The sequence below is a fragment of the Mercurialis annua genome, linkage group LG6 (assembly GCF_937616625.2).
Source record: "Mercurialis annua linkage group LG6, ddMerAnnu1.2, whole genome shotgun sequence".
Taxonomy (NCBI): domain Eukaryota; kingdom Viridiplantae; phylum Streptophyta; class Magnoliopsida; order Malpighiales; family Euphorbiaceae; genus Mercurialis; species Mercurialis annua.
The window spans coordinates 10213900-10235355 of record NC_065575.1 but is presented as its reverse complement, the minus strand read 5'-3'; the positions used below and the strand labels follow the sequence as shown (position 1 = coordinate 10235355).

General features: G+C 32.7%; 2 protein-coding genes across 2 annotated transcripts; one reads left to right on the top strand and one right to left on the bottom strand.

The window, feature by feature from the left end:
- Positions 1-6456: 6456 nt before the first annotated feature.
- LOC126687328 (zinc finger BED domain-containing protein DAYSLEEPER-like) lies at positions 6457-9791 on the top strand. Its single transcript, XM_050381864.2, has 2 exons — positions 6457-6589; positions 7582-9791. The coding sequence occupies exon 2, from the start codon at positions 7606-7608 to the stop codon at positions 9601-9603; it is 1998 nt and encodes a 665-aa protein (XP_050237821.1). The 5' UTR covers positions 6457-6589; positions 7582-7605; the 3' UTR covers positions 9604-9791.
- A 334-nt stretch (positions 9792-10125) lies between these two features.
- Positions 10126-19984, bottom strand: LOC126687326 (G patch domain-containing protein TGH). The gene is made up of 16 exons (XM_050381861.2): positions 19686-19984; positions 19523-19613; positions 19227-19321; positions 18802-18905; positions 16853-16914; positions 16670-16744; positions 16252-16400; positions 15575-15650; positions 15390-15476; positions 15166-15243; positions 13570-13714; positions 12825-13341; positions 12421-12699; positions 12214-12342; positions 11671-11880; positions 10126-11390 (listed from the first exon to the last, which is right to left on the bottom strand). The coding sequence occupies exons 1-16, from the start codon at positions 19818-19820 to the stop codon at positions 10701-10703; spliced, it is 2922 nt and encodes a 973-aa protein (XP_050237818.1). The 5' UTR covers positions 19821-19984; the 3' UTR covers positions 10126-10700.
- Between the last annotated feature and the right edge of the window lie 1472 nt (positions 19985-21456).

The following is a 21456-nucleotide window of genomic DNA, read 5'->3' as shown; positions in this document are numbered from 1 at the left end:
TGTTGAGGAATCACGTATTTTGTAATTCTGACAATTCTATTAATGAAGACCTTTGATAAAAAAATAAAAAAAATCAAAAAATAGTGCGTTTTTCCATAGGGATAAAAAGCACTGCCATAATTAATTATTAATTATGGGCGTGCGTCGGTCGGTTAGATTATCAAACCAAACCACAATCGAATTAACCGAATTCGAAATATTAGAAATTTCTATAATCGCACAGAAATCGAATTATATTGAAACCAAACCGAAACGGAACCGAAATAACATTTCAGTTCGGTCGGTTACTTCGGTTAACTGAAATAACCAAATTTTATTGAAATTAATTATTAAAAACTAAAATAAAAAATACTAATTTATTATTAATTTACAATTTCAAGGCATTTAGTGACTAAATCCTAAAAATTTTACAAAATTATCTTAAATTTTTTAGAAAAATTACAAAAATAACATTATAAATATATATATTCGGTTATCTCGGCCAATTTGGTTAATTCAGAAACTCCATATCCAAAATCAAACCGAACCGCATTAACCAAACTTCTTAAAAATAAAAACTGAAACTGAACCAAATTAATCAAAAATCAAACCGGCAAAATTAAAATTTCGATTTAGTTCGGTCGGTTAATTCAGTTTCAACCGAATACTGCACACTTCTAGCCATAATGCATAATTTAATTAAATAAGAGAATTATTTTCAAAATACCTTATTTTAAAACATATTTAAACCTTTTTCATCCATCTTTCCAATATTATACTTGCTATACTTTTTAAAAAACATATTTGCAAAAATACCCTAGTATAATAGAAGGTTTACACTCATTTTAGATCATTTTTCACACACAAATCAAATAGCCGCACTTCTCTTCTTCTTTTTTCTAGTCTCTTTCTCTTAAATTTTTTTTTTCTTTCTTTCGTTCTTCTACTCACTCAATTTTCTCTCTTCCGTTCATCTATTTCCGTCGCAGATCACTTTATTTCATCTCGTTATTGCGCATCTTTCGGTGAATTTCTCGTCGTGTCTCTCGCTGCCGCGTTTTTCGGTGGATTTCTCATCTCCGCGGTTTTTCTATTGATTTTATCATCACCGCGTTTCTTCCTATGGATATTGTTTTTTGATTTTTTTGTAATTTTTTAGATTTTTTTGTGATAATTTAGATTTTTTTATAAAGAGATTATTGTAGATCTATTATTTTTGTGTTTATAAAATTATTCTACTATTCATATAATTATTTTGTTTTTCTATTATTCATAAATTTGTTTTTTTTATTTGGATGTTACTGATTTTGTAAAAATGAATTGATTTATGGCGTATTTGCAGTGCTTTTATGGTGTTTTTACGTTATAGTGTATTTCTGGTGTATTTATAGTGTATTTTTGGTGTATCTATATCATTCTGATGTATTTACGGTGTTTTTATGATATAATATAAAAAACAATACAAAACACTGTAGATACACTATATATACTTAGATATATTATTAAAATACTATAATTACACTAAAAAAATACCATAATCACACTATAAAAACACCATAGTTACACTAAAAAGACACGATTAAAAAAACACCAGAATTTGTTTTTTTTTTAAATCTATTAAAACGAGCATAAATCAGTCTAAAGTGAAAAAAGGTATTTTAGATATTAAAAAATATATATATTTTTGGTAAAAAAAAAGTACGACCTGTAAATATGTTTGAAAACAATATAAAGTTGAAAATAAAATAAAAAATAGTAGTATACTCTAATAAGTTTCCTCTTAAATAAGCAGTAATTGGTAAAAAATATTAAAGGGTTAACTCCATAAAAAAATCATGATCTTTATACGAAATTTCATTTTAATCACAACTTTTAATAGTTGTTATATAAAATTATGACCTTTCATTTTCGTTCAAATCTATAATTTAAGTGTATTTTTGTTGATTAAGTTATTCACTAAACAATTAATAAAAGACCCAAATTATAAATCGACATTAAATATTATTATCTTTCAATTAGAGTATGTAGGATTAGTTATTTTTGTTCAGAAAAGATACACTGAATTTTACTTTACTGATAGATTTGAAACAAAATGAATGGCCGTGCCTTTAAATGCCAACTTTTAAAGGTCATGATTAAAATAAAATTTCATGTAAAGATCGTAATTTTTTATGGAATTAACTCAAAATTAAATAAGCGGTAATTCAACACAACAATGGAAAAATATTAAAGGGTTAATGTCATAAAAATTCATCAATTTTATACGTTTTCTCAATTTAATGCACGTTCTTTAAAACTTGGCTTAATTGCACCAAAAATCACAAACTTTCGCGTGTTTTTGGTATTTGACATAATCTTTTTTTCTTGACATAAAAAATCATCAACTTTCATTTTTTGGCATATTCGTCCACATAACCGTTTCTTTTGAAAAATCAAGTGCAAAACAATGCCGTTTTAGCGCAAAACGGCGTCGTTTTACATTCAAAACGGCGCTGTTTCACATCCCGTAGACAAACATGCCAAAAAATGAAAGTTGGTGATTTTTTAAGGCAAGATAAAAATATTATGTTAAATACCAAAAATACGCGAAAGTTGATAATTTTTTATACAATTAAGCTTTAAAACTTCTCATAAACATACACCAACTTTTACTTTTTTCCAAATTCATACATGTGCTGACGTGTCACTCATTTTTGGTGTCACTCATTCATTGGTTAGCACTGTGTATGAATTTGAAAAAAGAAAAAGTGATGTATGTTTGTAAACACTTTTAAAGAACATAATTAAATTGAGAAAACATATAAAGTTAGATAATTTTTTATAACATTATCTCAATATTAAACTGGACAAGGAAAACAACCAAAAAAAGACATATATGATAAACTCATGGTCCAAATAAATGTTTAATGAAACAAATTCCCGTATTCTCAGATTTGATATAAACTTGGATGAAGTTAAAAACTTGAAAAGAGTGAGTTAGTAGAATTTAGAAAGCATCAGGCAATAGAATCATATTAGCCCCTAAGATCAGACTGAGAAGCTGGCTCATTTTAGTCTCTGAAGTTGTCCAAAATGGTTCACATTACACCGACTGTTAGTTTTTTTTGTCAAATGATGATGTGGCGTATATGAAAAAAGTTCAAAAACATTTTTAATGTTTAAAATACTTACCAATTTTATATTTGTAACTTTTTAAACTATTTTTACCCTCTTCTTTAGTTAAGTGTAATAATTAAATAATATTTAAAATTAAAATATTTATTAAAAGTCAATTAAACACTTTGAAACCTAATTAAACAAATTAAAATTCAATTTAAACCAATCAATATTCAAATTAGATAGTATTTAAAATTAAAATATTTATTAAAAAAATCAAAACTCAAATTAAATACTTCAAAACTTAACTAAATACTTCAAAATTCAATTAAACAAATCAAAATTAAATATTAATAAATCATGCTGATTTTTTTTAAGTCTACTTTTAAATTTATTTAAATTTATTTAATTTTTTTACATGGATCCGAAGAACGACCTGTGGATCTTCTCTTCTCACCTGAGAAGAGCAGATCCACGCTCTTCTCGCCTCAGAAGAGCATACCCCACAGTGAGAGCAGATTCACGCACTTCTCACCTGAGAAGAGCAGACCCCACGGTGGGTTTGTTCTTCTCAAGAAAGCGGATCCCGTGGTGGGTCTGCTCTTCTCAGGTGAGAAGAGCGTACGCTCTTCTCACCTGAGAAGAGCAGACTCCATCGTGGGTCTTCTCTTCTTAGGTGAGAAGAGCGGACCCACGCTCTTCTTATCTGAGAAGACCAGACCACGGCGGGTCCTTTTTCCGGAGAAGACTCTGATGGAAAAAAATAATTTTTAAATATTAACTTTAAAATAAATTTGGAAAAAAATTGACGGTGATATGATAGTATATAACTTTAGTTTTAGTTGATTTAATTTGAGTTTTAATTAGTTTAATTGAATTTTGATTGGTTTAAATTGAATTTCGATTTGTTTAATTGAATTTTAATTTGTTTAATTAGGTTTTGAAGTACTTAATGGAGTTTTGATTGTTTTAATATTATATCTTAATTTTAATATTGATATTTAAAGGGTTAATTCCAATGAAATACCAAACGTTTGAGAATTTTGTCAGTTATAACCAAACCTTTCAAAATTGTCAAGTTTAGCCAATTTTGGAATATTTAGAACCTTTTTTAACCATTTGCGAAAAAAATCGAAATTTTTATCATTCGTGAATGGGCTAAACTAGCCTCTTTTGATTGATATGGAATATTTGATACATTTTTTAGCATAATTAATCAAAATCAGCTAGTTTAGCCCATTAACGAATGACATTTTTTTTGACTTTTTTCGCGAATGGCTAGAAAAGGTTCTAAATATCCCAAAAATGGCTAAACTAGACAATTTTGAAAGGTTTGGTAATAACTGACAAAACTCGCAAACGTTTGGTATTTTATTGAGATTAACCCATATTTAAAAGAAGAAGAGGGTGAAAATGGTTAAAAAAGTTATAAATGTAAAATTGATAAGTATTTTAAACATTAAGTATATTATTGAACTTTTTTCATGCATGCCATGTCATCACAACCTCAGGGACTAAAATGAGCCAGCTTCGACCTTAGGGTCTTTTAAATTCTTTCAATCTTACCTCAGGTGTTAAAGTGAGCCTTTTGCCAAAGCATCATAACATTAACACACAAATAACATATATTTTATTAGTACAAATTCATAACAAAGAAAATTTTGAATCACATCAAAGGCACCTTCAACAATAAACAAAATCAAGGGAGTTATAATACACAATATGATTATTTAAAAGGCTTAATTACGTAACAAATCACAAAATTTAGCGTGTTTTGCAAGTTTAACATAAACTTTAAATTTTGACAAATTAATACACAAACTTTTGATTTTTTTACAATTTTAGCACCGAGCAATTTTCCTTCAAAAAAATAGAGAAAAATGCTGATGTGTAAATCGGAATAACCACTGTTCCGGTGTCCACATCAGCATTTTTTTCATGGAAAATTGATCGGTGCTAAAATTGCAAAAAAACAAAAATTTATGTATTAATTTGCTAAAATTGAAAGTTTATGTTAAATTTACAAAACACGCTAAAGTTTGTGATTTTTTTATGCCATTAAACCTATTTAAAAATAGTGTAATTCTTTTTTCAATCAAAATGTTTATTTATATCGTCAATTATAGCCAAATCTTTTAAAGTCAGCTGATTTAGTCCATTTTGAGATATTCCAAACTTTTTATAGCAATCTACAAATCGAATAAAAAAATTGTCATGTCACTCGCCATTTTGAGGCAAGTGACATGATAAATTTTTCTATTCGATTCACAATTAGCTATAAAAAATTTCGAATATTTCAAAATGGGTCAAACCAGTCTATTTTAAAAGAACTGACTATAACTAAGTCTGAGGACATTCTAAAAAATTTGATATTAAAAAAAGAGAGTTTCCCTTGAAATGTGATTATTTAAAAATACTAATAAAAATATATTTGTTAAATACTAACAAAATATTAACTTACAATATTTATATATATTTAGTATACATTTGGTATATATTTAATATACAAAATCATTAATATATTATTTTTAAAAATAATTTAAAGAGACAAAGTATATATATATTTATAAATATATAATTATATATTTTTATATATTTTCATGTTCATTCATATTTATTCAAAGACGAAGCTAGGGTAGGGCCAGGTTGTGCCTGGCCTTACCTCAACTTTCTTAAAAAAAAATTTTCTAAATATTTAATTAATTTTATAAAAAATAACTTACCTGAAATTTATAAAAAGGCTTAACGTGTTAAAAATATTTGATCTTTTAGCCTTTTTTTAATACTATCATGACGTTGAAAACTCGTCAATTTTACTTTATTTCATATTTTCTCTTTCAATTGTACTATTAAGCATTAAATTAAATTGACTTTTTTCGTTCGAAAAAATTCAAAAAAAATTCAAATTGAATTTTTGCAAATATACTTTTTTTGAATTTTTTTTCAAATAAAAAAATGTCAATTTAATGCTTAAGTGTACAATTGAAACGAGAAAATGCAAAATAGGATAAAATTAACCAGTTTTCAATGCAAAGTTAGGATTTAAAAGAGACTAAAATTTCCGGTGTTTTTAAAGCATTAGACCTCATAAAAATGTATTTTTAATATATATTTTTCATAGCATGATATTTTAATTTTTTTTAATTAAACTGTGCCCTACCTCAAATTACGGTCAAAATTTTATTAAAATAACAACCAATTTATTTAAATAAATAATTATTTGTTATTTAAATTTATTTTATCCTTGACTTTAATTAGAAATAATTCTTCTCTAATAGGCAGCGTCATAACATAAGACTAAGAGATAGAGGCGTGTTTGGGTGTGGGCTTAAGTTTTTGGTTGAAAGAATATAAATAGAAACAATTGGGCCCCTTCCATCTCTTCATCTCTTTAAACCAAACAGCTTCTTCCTTTTGCCAGGTCCACTTAGGGTTTGGATCCGAATTCAAGCCCAAATCTCCAAAAAAATCCTAGCCACCGTTCTCGGAGCTCCGACTCCGGCCTCCTTTTACGGTAGCTAATCTTGTCGTTTTGATTCTTTTTATCTTTTCGTGATTGGTTGATATAAAAACCCTAATTTCTCAACTTTTTTTAATTCTCTTATTGTTCGGATTTCCTGATTTAGTTGTGTTTGTGTTAATTTGTTAATGAAATATTGTTGGTTTTGTTTGTTTGTTGACGAGATTTATATGTGTTTGTTAATAATATGATCTTCGCGGGAAATTTACATGTTCAATTTTGATCTGGGCTTTTGTTTTTAGAGCTGTTAATTTCATGTTAGGTTTCACCTTGTTTTGATCTTTGGGTTTCCTTCTATCTGGGCTTCTTTTTCTTCTTTAATTGTTTTTTCATGAAGGCCACATAAATATTTTGTATTCGTTTACTGTTGGTGTTGAAAAAAGGGACAAAAAAACTAATTTTTATAAAAAAAATTGAAAATATATCACATCACCGGTTTGGGGCCATATTAGATTAATGGGTTGCCTGCCTATGAACTGGTTGAAATTGGGTTTTGTGGCTTATATAGTAGTAGCCCAGGTCTGATAAATATGCCTGCAGCTAGGGCGAGCCGAGCCCAGTTAGGCCAAGTTCGAGCTCGACCAATTACCAAGCTACTCGAGCTCGACTTCGAACTTGACTCAAATTCAATAAAAATACAATTAATAATTATAATTTAGGATATTTGATATTTGATGTATTTTGAAATTCTTTTACTATAGAATATAATATTTGATCAATTAAGAGAATATAAACGTTCATTTTGAATATAGTACTGGCAAAAAAAAGAATAGTGCATTATAAGTGCAAGTATGGTTTTGAAAGTTAATAGATATCATGTAGTAGCTCATATCTACGTACCAAATGATTTTGGAACTTGGATGATAATAAGTTTAAGTTGAAACTTTAAATTTAAGTCAGCATTGTTCTCCTCACCATATTCATTTGCTAATGGCATTTTGTTCAAACCATTCTAATAGTGTTTTTAATTTTGTGTTGCTGAAAAGGGGAATTTCAGTTTCTGAACTACGATGGCAACAGCTGAAGCAGACAACAATGATGCTCTGGCTATGATTGAAGGGGACAATGCGCAGACTAACAAGCGGAGGAAAAAGAAGTCCATAGTCTGGGAGCATTTTACAATTAAAACCGTAAGTCCTGATTGTGAAAGGGCATACTGTATGCAGTGCAACCAAAGTTTTGCATATAGTACTGGCAAGAAAGCAGCTGGTACCAGCCATCTCAAGCGCCATATTGCCAAGGGAACCTGCACAACTCTACTGCGCAATCAAGCCAAACAATCATCACCTGGGAGTGGAAATGGCAGTGTAACTGATCCACCAAAACGTCGTTACAGATACCCTGGCACACCCTATGTTGCGTTTGATGCAGAGCGTTGCCGCAATGAAATTGCTAGGATGGTCATCATGCATGACTACCCTCTTCACATGGTTGAGCATTCTGGCTTCGTATCTTTTATTCAACATCTTCAGCCTAGGTTCAACACTGTCAGCTTCAATACCATCCATGGGGATTGCATTGGAATGTACTTGAGCGAAAAGCAGAATGTTATGAAGTTTATTGAGGGAATGCCTGGACGAGTTTGCCTTACGTTGGATATGTGGATCTCAAGTCAAAGTTTATACTATGTCTTTGTGACTGGGCACTTTATTGATAGTGATTGGGAGCCACATAAACGGGTGCTTAACGTTGTGATGGAACCATATCCGGATTCAGATACTGCTCTTAGCCATGCTGTTGCTTGTTGCCTTTCCGATTGGAGTTTGGAGGGCAAACTATTTTCTGTTACTTTCAATCATCCGGTGAGCGAAGCTGGGCTTGAAAGTCTTAGATCCCTACTTTGCCTTAAAAATCCTCTTATTCTCAATGGTCAATTGTTGATCGGGAACTGCATTGCTCAAACTTTAAGTAACCTTGCGAAGGAGGTGTTATGGGCTGGGCGGGAAATTATCAAGACAATCCGTGATAGTGTAACGTATGCAAAGACTTCGGAATCCCACGAGGAAAAATTTCTTGACATAAAGCAACAACTGCAAGTCCACAGTGAGAAAGATCTATCCATTGATGATCAATCTCAATGGAATACAACATATCAGATGCTGCTTGCCGCGTCAGAGCTAAAAGAAGTATTTGCTTGCTTGGATACATCGGATCCTCATTACAAAGAGGCCCCATCCATGGAAGACTGGAGGCAGGTTCAGACTTTATGTGCTTTCCTGAAACCTCTCTATGATGCAGTCAGCATGCTCAACTCCACAACTAATCCGACAACAGTTGTGTTCTTTCACGAAGTATGGAAGATCCTGACAGATCCCGCTCATGCAGTTATATATGAGGATTCATTTGTCAGCAGTCTTACCAAATCCATGCAAGAAAAGCTAACCAAATACTGGAATGATTGCAGCTTGGTATTGGCAATTGCAGTAGTCATGGATCCCCGTTTCAAGATGAAGCTCGTCGAGTTCAGTTTTAGGCAAATGTACGGTGAGGATGCGGAGTCCTATATCAAAATTGTGGATGATGGGATTCATGAGCTCTTTCTCGAGTACGTTGCACTTCCATTGCCTCTAACTCCGACTTATGCTGAAGAAGGTAATGACAGCAATATCAAAATAGAGCACCACCCGGGCACTCTTCTGACAGACAATGGACTCGCTGATTTTGATGTATATATCATGGAGTCTACAAGCCAGCAGATGAAGTCGGAGCTGGATCAGTACTTGGAAGAGTCTTTATTGCCTCGTCTGCATGATTTTGATGTGTTAGGGTGGTGGAAGTTGAACAAACAGAAGTACCCAACTCTTACCAAGATGGCTCGAGATATCTTAAGTATTCCGGTATGCTCTGCTACTCCTGACTCCATATTTGATACTATGACCAAAGAGCTGGATCCATACCGAAGTTCTTTGCGACCCGAGACTGTAGAAGCCCTTGTGTGCGCCAAGGACTGGCTTCAGTATGTTTCTGCCGAAGTTCCTTCAAACGCAGTTGTGAAAATGGACTTTTAGGTATAGAGTTTGCTCGAGTATGATGTGTAATGATGGTAGGTTTAGTTCTATGAGTTAGCAGTAGGTCCTTTAATCAATCTGAACATTCTTTAAGGCTTTTTGTCCTTCAGAAACTATGAATTGGGTGGTCAATTATTGAATTGAGTTTTTTTTTTTGTAAATAAAGTTTTTAGAGATTTTTCTATAAAGGTTATTCGTACAATTACATTAAAATCATGCTTCATAGGCTCATCACTGCTCATAAAAATATTCACCAAATTTGCTGATTTTTGTTAACAATAACATCATGATATTTGTGCAACATATGGAGTACCTAAGGACCACCTGTATTAGTACTAGCTGAAGCATGATACTCGGCCGCAGGGTGGAGTGAGTTCCAATCTGCCTGCACAAGCTCTCCTAAAAACACATTAGTGTATGTTGAGTGTCTGTGACACTAAGTCCCTAGAAGAAATCATCTGTGCATTTGATAAATGATTAATAGTTCAGTAAAAAGTTAGTGCTGGTGAAATTTTGAAAAACTAAAGAAATGTAATTTAATATAAAAATCAAGAACTTATTTATAGCTAACTCAATATATTAAATGCCCCAAAATTTATACAATATACAACTACATCAAAATAATTGCTTCATCATTTACTCCAAATTACTAATCGATTAATCCCTAAAATTTCCAAATTAATACATTTAATCTAATTAATAAAAATTGACACGTTTATGAACTAATTAGTTTTAGTTAGGTGTAAATTCAAGAAGTAAATTAACAACCACATCACATGCATCCTCGCATGCAAGATTTTAGATATCAATTTTTATCCAAGGATGATCTCCCATGACTATAACAACGAAACGTTATTTTTTTCGTGTGGCATGACTATGAACATAAAGCAGCACCTAAGAACTTTTGTAAATCCCAAATTACTTTTCGTATGGATCTCTTTCTAGTCCCTTTTTCATTCTTGAATCAAGGCTTTGTTTAGACTTCCATCATGATAGTGCAATGATTAACGAAACAAAATTTGTATCTCCTGCAACCAAGAACACGTGCTGCCCAATCTCTTACAAGATACCTTATAACTAGTTTTCCATAAGGAAACTCAATTGTTTCGTTTTCTCTTGTCTCTCTTGGATCCTGCGTGCTGTCTTTCAGAATCGGGAGAATCTCTCCTGCGCCTATCATGCTTTCTACTGCTACTTTTCCTTTCTCGACGAGACCCTTTCTTCCTTCCTTTTGACCTAGACTGATGCCGACTTCGCTCATCATCTGATGAATAGCTATATGAATCGCTACTACTATATCGATGTCGACTCCTCCTTGAATGCTTCCTGCACTTTTCCTCCTCTGACGAACTGCTTCTATGAATCCGGTGGTGACCACGGGGAGATTCCGCTTTCGTAATCTTTGAAGCTGTCTTTTCTATATCTAATTTACCAGATTTCCTATTAGGCAGAACCGGATCCATTTGTTTGCTACTAGTACTCGGTTGGTTAACATGAATTGATTCATTCATTAGGGACGACTTATTTTCAACTGACATGATTTCTGCATCCCTGGTATTAGCAATGGCAGCATCTTTTTTGGAAGTAGAAGCCTCAGTTTTATTGATTGAGTAGGGAAGATCTGGGGGAACCTCTAGACCTAGCTCTTTGCCCAATGATTCTAAAAAGTCACCTGCTATCAAGCGATTTAATGCTGTATGAGCCACTTCAACTTTTTTCTCTGGATCCCCTCCTTTATTAACAGTAGACACTTCAACCTCATCATCCGAATCATCAGAAAAAATAGCCTGCACAAAAGTAATTGTTCAGTTGCAACATATCATGCTTCAAATTGCATAAGAAGAAGGTTGCAGCTCGCACGAAAAACTCAGGGTTCTTGAAGTGGAAAAGAAAAAAAAAACTGTCCCAGTCAGCGACTTATTGCATGAATACTGAATCTATGTGGTTCTAAAATGATTAGCTTATCCATGTTGAAGTGTTAAAAAAGAACACTTGTCCATATCTGATGTGAAATTTTGTTTCACTTCAATTAAATACAAGCATATGTAAATCAGCAGATTGCTATACCTTGTAAAGGTCAACTGGCCTCTCGACATTTTCAACTTCTACTATCTCGACTTCCTTTTCACTGTCAGCTACATCTTTCCTAATTTCTTGAGTGTTGGATTGAAGAAATGAAATATGATCTCCATTTTCTTTCAATGTTGTGGCTTTGACAGAATCTGATGTGAAAATCAAGGTATCCAACTTGCTTCTAATCTTTGGAGGTGGTGGTGGCTGTAAATTGCAATATCACACTCAAATGTCAAATTAAACTTTGATATAAAAAGAAATGAAATCTAAAATAAGACAGCGCTAATAATGAAGCTGCGCTATCCCCGCATACTGGGAAGACACTAGTGCACATGAAGTGGCTGTCGTCGGACCTCAAACTTGCAACCCTTATTATTGCAAGTGCAAGGATTCTGTTATTGGTATAATCAGTGCTCCTTATCCACAATACTCAATCTATTATTTAAGTACATAAACACGTAAAACCAATGCATCTTTCCACTAATCTTTTGTATTTTTGACAAATACAGACTAAGAAACCAAGCAAACAAGGTATACCTTCCCCATAAAAGGATCAATTAGATCAAAGCGCTTGCACAAAATAGGTGAAGGACGCCATTGGAATTCTTCTCTTCTGGGGTAATTTCCTTTCATCAATAAATCTTCAGCACGAGCATCTTTAGCTTGCTGCTCAAGAAAAAAAAAACTTCAGGAAAATTTGCCAAAATAAATAAATTAATAATCGAATGTCTCCCAAGATAGTACCTCCATTCCAGAAGTAAACTGCATCCCGCCAATAGAAAACTCCATAAACTGCTGTACTGAGAGTTTGGTCTCCTTGTTCCGCTTTCCTTTTTCTATTGCCTCAGCTGCAGCCTCAAAGTCCAATCTCTCACGTGCACGAGCTGCGTCTGACATATTACTTACTCCAACAGTGTCCATAGAACGGAGCCCTCCTTGGTACTTCTCCTTGAGAAACTGCTCATATCTCTCTTGCTTTGAAGGGTCATCTTTGAAAGGTTTTGTTACTTCAAGTGACTCACCCTGAAAACATGGTAGTTATTAGTTGAAGGTTTGGTCATTACAATATAAAGCAGAAACCAGCTTTTGCAGCTCCAATACACCTATGCATTTAAGAAGACAAGCTTAGGAGAAATAAAACCACTTACAAATGAAGCAGACTGTGTGAATGTATCTGAAAGATTAAACTGAAGATTAACATCAGCAGAAGAAGTAGATGGCTTATTATTAACATCAGCAGAAGAAGTAGATGGCTTATCATCCTTCGTGCTTCTTTCTAAAGGCCTTTCCCCTAAAATTTCTGCACGCCTTTCGGCAGTCATCTTCTGTGCACTTGAAGATGATTTCCCATCTAAAGCAAGAGTCTTCTGATCATTACGTTTCTGGCGCTCCTCCCACAACTTCCTAGTATAATATTTGTGGCCATCTCCTCCATTAAGAAAACTGAACAATGGATTTGATTGATTTTTCTCTCTAGAAAGGTCCTCAAATAGTTTACCACATCGAGCGACTAAGGTTGCAACTCCATCAATTAGAAGTTTCAAATTATTGTCATCGGGAGGAACATCAAGCGGAGGAGGAACTGTGTGCTTGTCAACAGCTTCAAGAGGACCAGAAAATTTATGATGGGGCACAAAATCCTTTGGAATTACCGGAGGATCAAATCTGAAGAAGATTTGCAAAGTGAGAAGAAAAATTTACAGGGAACACACACAGAGAAGTAAAGGGCGAGTGTCGTTTCACATCCAGGCCCATCTTCAAATAACCAGTAACAACTGAAAGATGTAATTACAGATCACTTACATTCTGAAAATTACAAATTCTAGAAGAACAAATGCTACTACATTAGATAGTTCAGAAACAATATATACATATGAATGATTTCCAAACTACCTTTCCAACTGATATTCAGAATTTGCTGCGGGCCTAAATCCAGGCAGAACACCTTGCTCCTTCCATATCAATTTTTTCTTATCTTCTATGCTAGATTTTTTTGGCTCTTCGATTTCTTGGACATAACTTTCTTCAAAGTCATAAGCTGATCAAGAATTAAAATTAGTAAAAACACGACTATTTTACTTTTGGCCTAATAACTTAAAAAACCCTGACCTTTCATTCCTTTTTCAATCCTACCCTGACGTTGCAACTCAGTTAATTTTACCCTATTTTGTATTTTTTTCATTTCAATTGTACTCTAAAGCATAAAATTAACCTTTTTTTATTTGGCAAAAACTAAATTAACTCTTTTTGCATTAGATTAACTTTTTATATTAAATTGACCATTTTTGAAGAATTCTTTTAAACTTTTGTCAAATAAAAAAAGGTCAATTTTATGCTTCATGGTACAATTGAAATGAAAAAATGCAAAATGGGGTAAAATTGACAAATTTTCAACGTCGGGGTAGGATTGAAAAGGGGATGAAAGGTCGGGGTTTTTTAAGGCATTAAGCCTTTACTTTTTAAACAAAACAATGATACAACACTCAAACTTGCTCACATATTAATAGAACAGTTAAAATAAACACATCAGCATAAAGAGGAATTTATATTTATGCAACATTTTCATTAGCAAAACAGCCACTAACATTCTGGCCACTACATTCCAATAGTGATTGCGATACAAAGGATGGCCAGATTAAACCTTGAGATTGAAAAGGAACGTAAGCAGCTAATCAATGTTTGCAGAACAATTAACAATAAAAAATAGCTTCAATTGCTAGACACTATTTTCATAGAAAAGGAAGGCCTGGAAATGTAATTTAGAACTTAAGCACATGTAAATTCTAGCGTAAATCGTAAAGATAATGCAATTGTTATATTCAATTAAAATAGGATTGTGTAGTGCAAGGCTTGCTAGAGGAAACGGTGACGTTATTTTTCCCTAGCGCCAGTCAAACCTTCGATTTGCGTGGTGACTAAGATGTTATTATTAGTAGCAACTTTTCCATATGGATATCTAAATAGATAAGCACGAGTCCTTTAACATTTCATGTTGATCTAAAGAGCGAGAGAAACTATGTTTGCACAACTAAGGGGAGACTACACTACAGGAAATAAACAACATAGATGAAATTTAAATGAACAAGATTTTTGCATTTTTCCCTTTTTCATTTTACAAATAGTAAGATAATGATATTTAGACAATGTATGGCCTTTCAGCATAGGGGGAGTGGTCAGATGGAAAACTTTACTTCAAGACAGGGACATCACTTACTCTGCCAATTGTAAAATGGTATTTCAAGGAACGACTCTATTTTTTAAATTTTACTTGTGTTCTCACCCAGATAAATAGAGTTTTTCATTTTCTTATCTCGCTCGTACATCAATATTCAAATGAAACATAAACTATAATGCTTATAGAAGTACAGAAGTCAAAACCATCTCAGCAAAAGAAATTCAGAAAAGATAGTCACGTGCAACAAAAGGAAATATCAACGATGACATGATCAGCAGAAAGTAAATGTGATGCTTAGACAGAGATGTACTAACCAGTTGCATAGACATCCTCATCTTCAGCATCATATTCTTCTAGTGCCCCAATGCCAAACCCAGGAGCAGTCTTTCCTGCTGATGAATTAAAAGTCATTAGCTGAACCCAACTCAACATACAAAAGCTATTGGATGTACAAAAATAAACAAATAAAATATAAAGATCTAGGTTCGGAAGAAATCTAGTGAACAAGGATAAAGACTTGTAAGATAATAGATCTTACATTTGAAACCAAAGAGATCATCTTTTTTAAATAAATCTTTACTATTCCCACGACCTCTATTATCAGATCCACGTGCTCTTTTCTTCTCTGAAGATAGGAGGAAAAAATAACTGCTAGGTTAAAATTGCACAAGCGGGAATAAAGCTGTTCACTATAACCTAAATAATTTTGAGAAGGCAGTAAACCTCTGAACTCAGGAGCATGCTTGTATGGATCAAATCCTAAACCATACAAATCCTGCTTCGGGTTGAGTACAAAAACCTACAGCAAAGAGCAGAAAATAGCGCGGTTATACCGCCTCCACTAAAATAAAAAATTGACAGATAAATTAAAATTAAATTTTGCATTAAACAAATTTCCAAAAACTTGCTACATCATTAAGAATATCTATACCAATCTACAATTAGTAAAAATGTCTCACCACTAGCTGAAGACCCCGCATAAGTCTATGTCTATGACATAATTTTATTGAAGTTATGGTAACCAAAGCTGTATAAAAGTGCAACATAGCCAGGAAATTATAGAAGTTCTACTTTCCATGGGGGAGGGAAACACAACTTCTTAATGTTCAGAATGTATCTACCATAGTCGAGCTGCAGCATTGATTGCATCGCAATTGCATATAAACAATTCAATTCCTTCAAATTCCTCTTCTTATGTAGATTTGTAAAATATAAATAACTTAATATATTTCGCATATCATGCATAAGGATTTTTGCGAGCCAGTAGCACGGAGATATTAAATATAGCAGCTCATAATTGCAACCAGCAAAGCAGTATATATTTGCTAGGAACACAAAATCATCTTAGAAAGAAAAATAAAGAAAAAAATAAATAGAATCATCCATGAAAGAGTCCTCACAGGCGTGCTTTGAGAAGTCTGAACATCATTATCTAGAGACAGCTCCAAGCCTCCGAGGTCATCCTCACCAGGCTGAGACTCAATGCGGTGCTTATTAGCATCCTCAGAAGATAATGCTAAGAGAGCTTTTCTAGCTTCTCTTCGAGCATCTGTAAGTAAATGACAAAGATAAAAATGATACAAATTAGTCCCCATACTATGATACCAAAAACACTCAAAGGCTGAGAAAGAGTATGATTTTAACTCTCGGCTGAAGCAGCAATCAACATAAACGAAAAGGCCATTTAACATTAAACAACATAAATGAACAGCAATGCACTCAGGTATCAAAATATCTATTAAAATTCAAGAAAATCCAATTGTAGTATAAACTATAAAGACCAGAGCAATAAGAGAAAAAGGCACGGCAGCAACCTACCATATAGTGAATTTGAACGAGAATCCTTGATTGAATGACCGTGTCTCCAACCCATCTTCAGCAGCAATTTTACACCTAATCACCAGTAGAAATGAAGCTAAGAGTTTCTCAATTTGCAGAAGGAACAAAAAAATTCAAAGCAATAAGAACAAGGTATAATCTCGCTCAAAGCCTGAAACAAACCAATTGACTCTGTGGCTGGAAGAAATATTTCATCAGGAACAGGTCCAGGAATAGCTGATGGTCTACAATCAACATACAGAAAAAAAAATCATATTACAGGAAAAGAAGTTATCAAGAAAGATTTAGCTAATAATCCTAACAGGGTGTGTATTAATGTGTCCTCCTTCAACTAGCTTAACAGAATATTAGCTTCAAGATGAAGTATTTACAACATGTAACATACAGAAACAAAACTGAGTAGAATTATTAAATTAAATACAAAATCAGTTATGGACCTGTTACGGATAAGGAAAGAACAGAATCCATATAGGTTAAACAGTTAAACATCTATTAACTCCTCTACTATCATGAAAAAAATATTTTAGGGAAATGTTAAGGATAGTAAGAGAAACTCTATTGAGTTTGATACACTTGCTAAGAGCATCTCCAACGGTACTCTCTATTTTAGAGAGCATATGTTAGAAAATAAAGAGCATCTTGCTTATAATTTTAATCCAATAGACTCTCTAAAATAGTAAAATATGACACTTTATTTAATAAATATTCATAAATTTTATTGTTAAATTTATTTAATTTATTTAGGCTTATCCTCTTAAAATCCCCCCACCTTTTTACCCCAATTCGTTTGCACCCTCACGTTGTAAAACCATCAAATATACCCAAATTACGACCTTTCACTTTCAATTGCACCCTCAAGTATTAAATTGACCTCTTTTCACTTGAAAAATGTTCAAATCAATACTTTAAATTTTAGCATATATTTTAAAATAGGACTTAATATTTTATTTAAAACGAAAATAAACCTATTTTTTCAAGTGAAAAGAGATCAATTTAATGCTTGAGGGTGCAATTGAAAGTGAAAGGTCGTAATTTGGGTATATTTGGTGGTTTTGCAATGTGAGGGTGCAAACGAATTGGGGGTAAAAGGTGAGGGGTTTTTAAGGGGATAAGCCATTTATTTAATTTTATTATAATTTTTGTTATATACTTTTTAAGTTGAAATAAAATCAAAACACATATTTTTAAAAATAAAAAAATAATTCATGTGTTTTGGATTTGAAAATTTATGGACGAGATAAGAGATAGAGAGTGAGTTTGGCTCTCCACATATGGAAAGCCAAATACACTCTATTTTAAATTTACATCATAGAGAGTCCATTGGATCTTTATTTTAGCATTAAATCTTTAAAATAAAGAATTCGACTCTTTTAAAGAGCCTATTGGAGATGCTCTAAAGCAATTGGGGCCAGATAAACTTCAAAGAAAGTACTTATAGTTCTAGTAAACATGAATATCAAGGACACAAGAAGAGATGCAGGCTGGTTATAAATTATACTTCATGTTACTTATGCTTGTCAAAGTTACTATTTCTTTTTAACATTAAATTGAATGCATATATCTTCTCATGCGAACAATATATATGCATGCCATATTTCTCATGTGTAGAATAGACAAGAAGGATAAAACAAAATCTATAAAGTTGGTTTGTTTGCATTTCTACATGTATTTCCCAGCAAAACAAATCAGCAGAAATTAAATCAAGTATGGCCACTGTGATTATTAAACTAATTGATTAAGGTCAAAAAAGGAGAAAATAAATTAACACAAATGATGGAGATAATTGCCAACACCGATACCATCCAATTCCAAACAGAACTAACTAAACATCACAAAGACCTTCTGAAAGACACATGTTATTGACAAGAATGGGAAAGATCAAGAAGCAACTGATACTAATATTTTCAGAAACACGGAATAGAAAAACTACACCATATTTAACGAGAGTTTTAGTAAATACAGCACATCAAAACTTTTTATTTTCCTCCACAAGAAAATGATTATGATTTATGGAATTCCTAGATCAAACAGGCAACCATAGCAGTTCTTAATTGTTCATGTTGCCAAGAATAACCACCAGTGCAAAGAGAAATAGAAATGACAATCATTACCTCTGTTGCTGTTCTTTCTCAGCTTGTTTACGAGCGCATTCAGCAGCTGTAAAGCCAAATGTATCAAACTGTGATGATGTGCCCAAGGACCGGCCTTCGAATTCCTAAATCACATAATTAGTATAAAGAAAAGTAAGGAATCACAAACAAATGCATAAGTTTACTTGCACTTTTCAGAAGCACTCAAGAAAGAGTGATTAGATTAATGAGACATTGACCACATAATGAGCATATCAAGAAAGTTTCTTATTGTAGCTCATATATGATAGTCAAACAATGAAGCTATGATTAACACAGCCAAACTATAAAACCATTAAAATGTTTAACATCCGGATATAATTCAAAAACATCATAACAACGAATACAAGCAATTACTTATGCTAGTTAAACCAGCCTCCAGGTAAGATCAAAATTATCTAACTTACTTCTTTCTCATCGTCATCCAAAAAATTAAGAATGCTTTGTTGTTTAACTTCAGCTCTGCTTTTCCGCGACGACGTAAATGACTGAGGAGCCCAACCTGAAAACATAACAATGAAAAAAGTTCCATCAAGTAGCTGTTAACCTTTTTCAGCACTAATATTGCAATCTGCATCAGCAATAGTGAGCTTGAAGAACATAATGTATAATTTTTCTTTATGTATATGAAGAATATATTATCACATTTTGCTATGAAAACACAATTCAAAGCATAAATAACATAGCAGCATCAACAGCATACCTTCCTTAGAGCCAGCAGTATTATAGTAACCAGCTGAAAATCCACCGGTAAAAGCTCCATGAAATCTTCTTCTTCCTTCTTCATCTCTAACCTATCAAATTAGATTGAAAAATTAAATTTCCATAAAAAAAATTAGCGAAAACAAAATAAAAAATGAATTAACCTCCTGCTTCCACGGGACTAAAGTTCGGAGATGACCGGAGGCTTCAGCAACGGCTTTCTTCTTACGGCTAATAAGATCCTCCTCTCGCTCGATCGGCGTGCCGTATAAAACGAAATCCTCGGCGTCCATATCCATTTTACTAGTTTAAATTATATTTATATTACGGAATTAAAAGTGATACAGGATACTGAGCGAGCTAGGGTTTACTGTGCAGTGGTTAACTGTTATTGAGAACAGAGATGGTAGGGAGGAGTCGAGAAACGGAGAAGACGATAGTATGTCTGAATTCATTGGTTTCCATTAAAAGGTTTAATATACTTTTGGTGTCTCAACTTTTTAAAAAATTACATTTTGGTGTTTGAACAAATATTTATAACGAACGAGTAAGTGAACTTGTTAAAAACTTACAAGTTGGTTGTTATGTCCGGTTTCGTTCCGGTAGCTCTTAAAAACGCAGGTTATCTGGATTTATCAAGTTACACATAGGCAAATATTAATTAAAACGTATATGACATGGATTTTAGGGATTGGGGAATTTGAAAAGGACTAAAGGGCCCTTGCCTTATAATGGTAATATTTTTATTTAAGAACAGAGGTCCTCTTCTTTTTCTTCCTCTATACTTCTGATTTCTAATTTCTTTTACTTCTATTCTTTCTTTGACATCAATGAGTTCAAAAAGAATGGATTTTCGTTATTGTGATAGGAGAAGCATACAGCGAACTTCATGGACAGAACGAAATCCGGGACGAAAGTTTATGGCATGCGAGATGGGAGATTGCATCTATTTTAGATGGAACGATGACGACATGTGCGAAAGAGCTAATCAAATTATACCTGGTTTACTAAGAAAGATTGGAAGTTTAGAAGTTGAAGTTGCAAGAAGCTGGAAAAGGGAAAAATTCTTATGGGCGTGGGCAATATTTTCAATTGTAATTCTTATATTTAAGTGAATTGAATGTTGTAAGTTGATGTAGGATCTGTATTGTTGTTTGGTAGTTTGTGAGGTTTGTAAAATGGAAAGCACTTTGTAGTATTTTGAGTTGATAAAATGAATGTTTTAATGCTTTTAATGAAGATGTTAACTTTGTGCCAATTTATTTTAAGTTGAATTTGATGTAGTGAATGTGTTTGATTAAATGCCTGAACTGAATTAGGTAAATGCCTGAATTAAATACCTGAAATAAGTTAGCTACATTGTTGTAGTCAAGGTGTTTGATGAAATGCCTGAAAGAAAATATATAACAGACTCAATATGTATGTTTGATACCAAGTACAACAGCCTCAATATGTATGTATATAACTGCCTCAATTGTAACTTCAAAACTCTTAACCCATAAACTAAGCAAAACAAATGAAATAAACTCTTAATTATAAACAAAGGAAAAAACTTGAAGAACAACTTCTGATTCAACTGTAATTTCACAATTTTAAATAGTAATATGTCTAATACAAAATATGACATTCATGTGTTGCTGCTAATCACTAACTGTCACGACCCATTTTCATGAATCGCGACCGGCGCTAGGGTACGGGTAATGTAGTACCAAAATCCGTAGCTAGCCTTTCAATTAACATATAAACACATAAACCTGCAGAAAACCAATGCTCGGGGGCAACCGAGACTTCAACCTAAATCTAGCAGTTATAATATTCCACAATTAATATAACATGCTTAGCCAATTCCGAGACTAATATAGATTTATCATAAATCAATGTAAGTATTATAATCATGCCAAAGCAATATAACCAGTCGAACCAATCCGAAAAAAT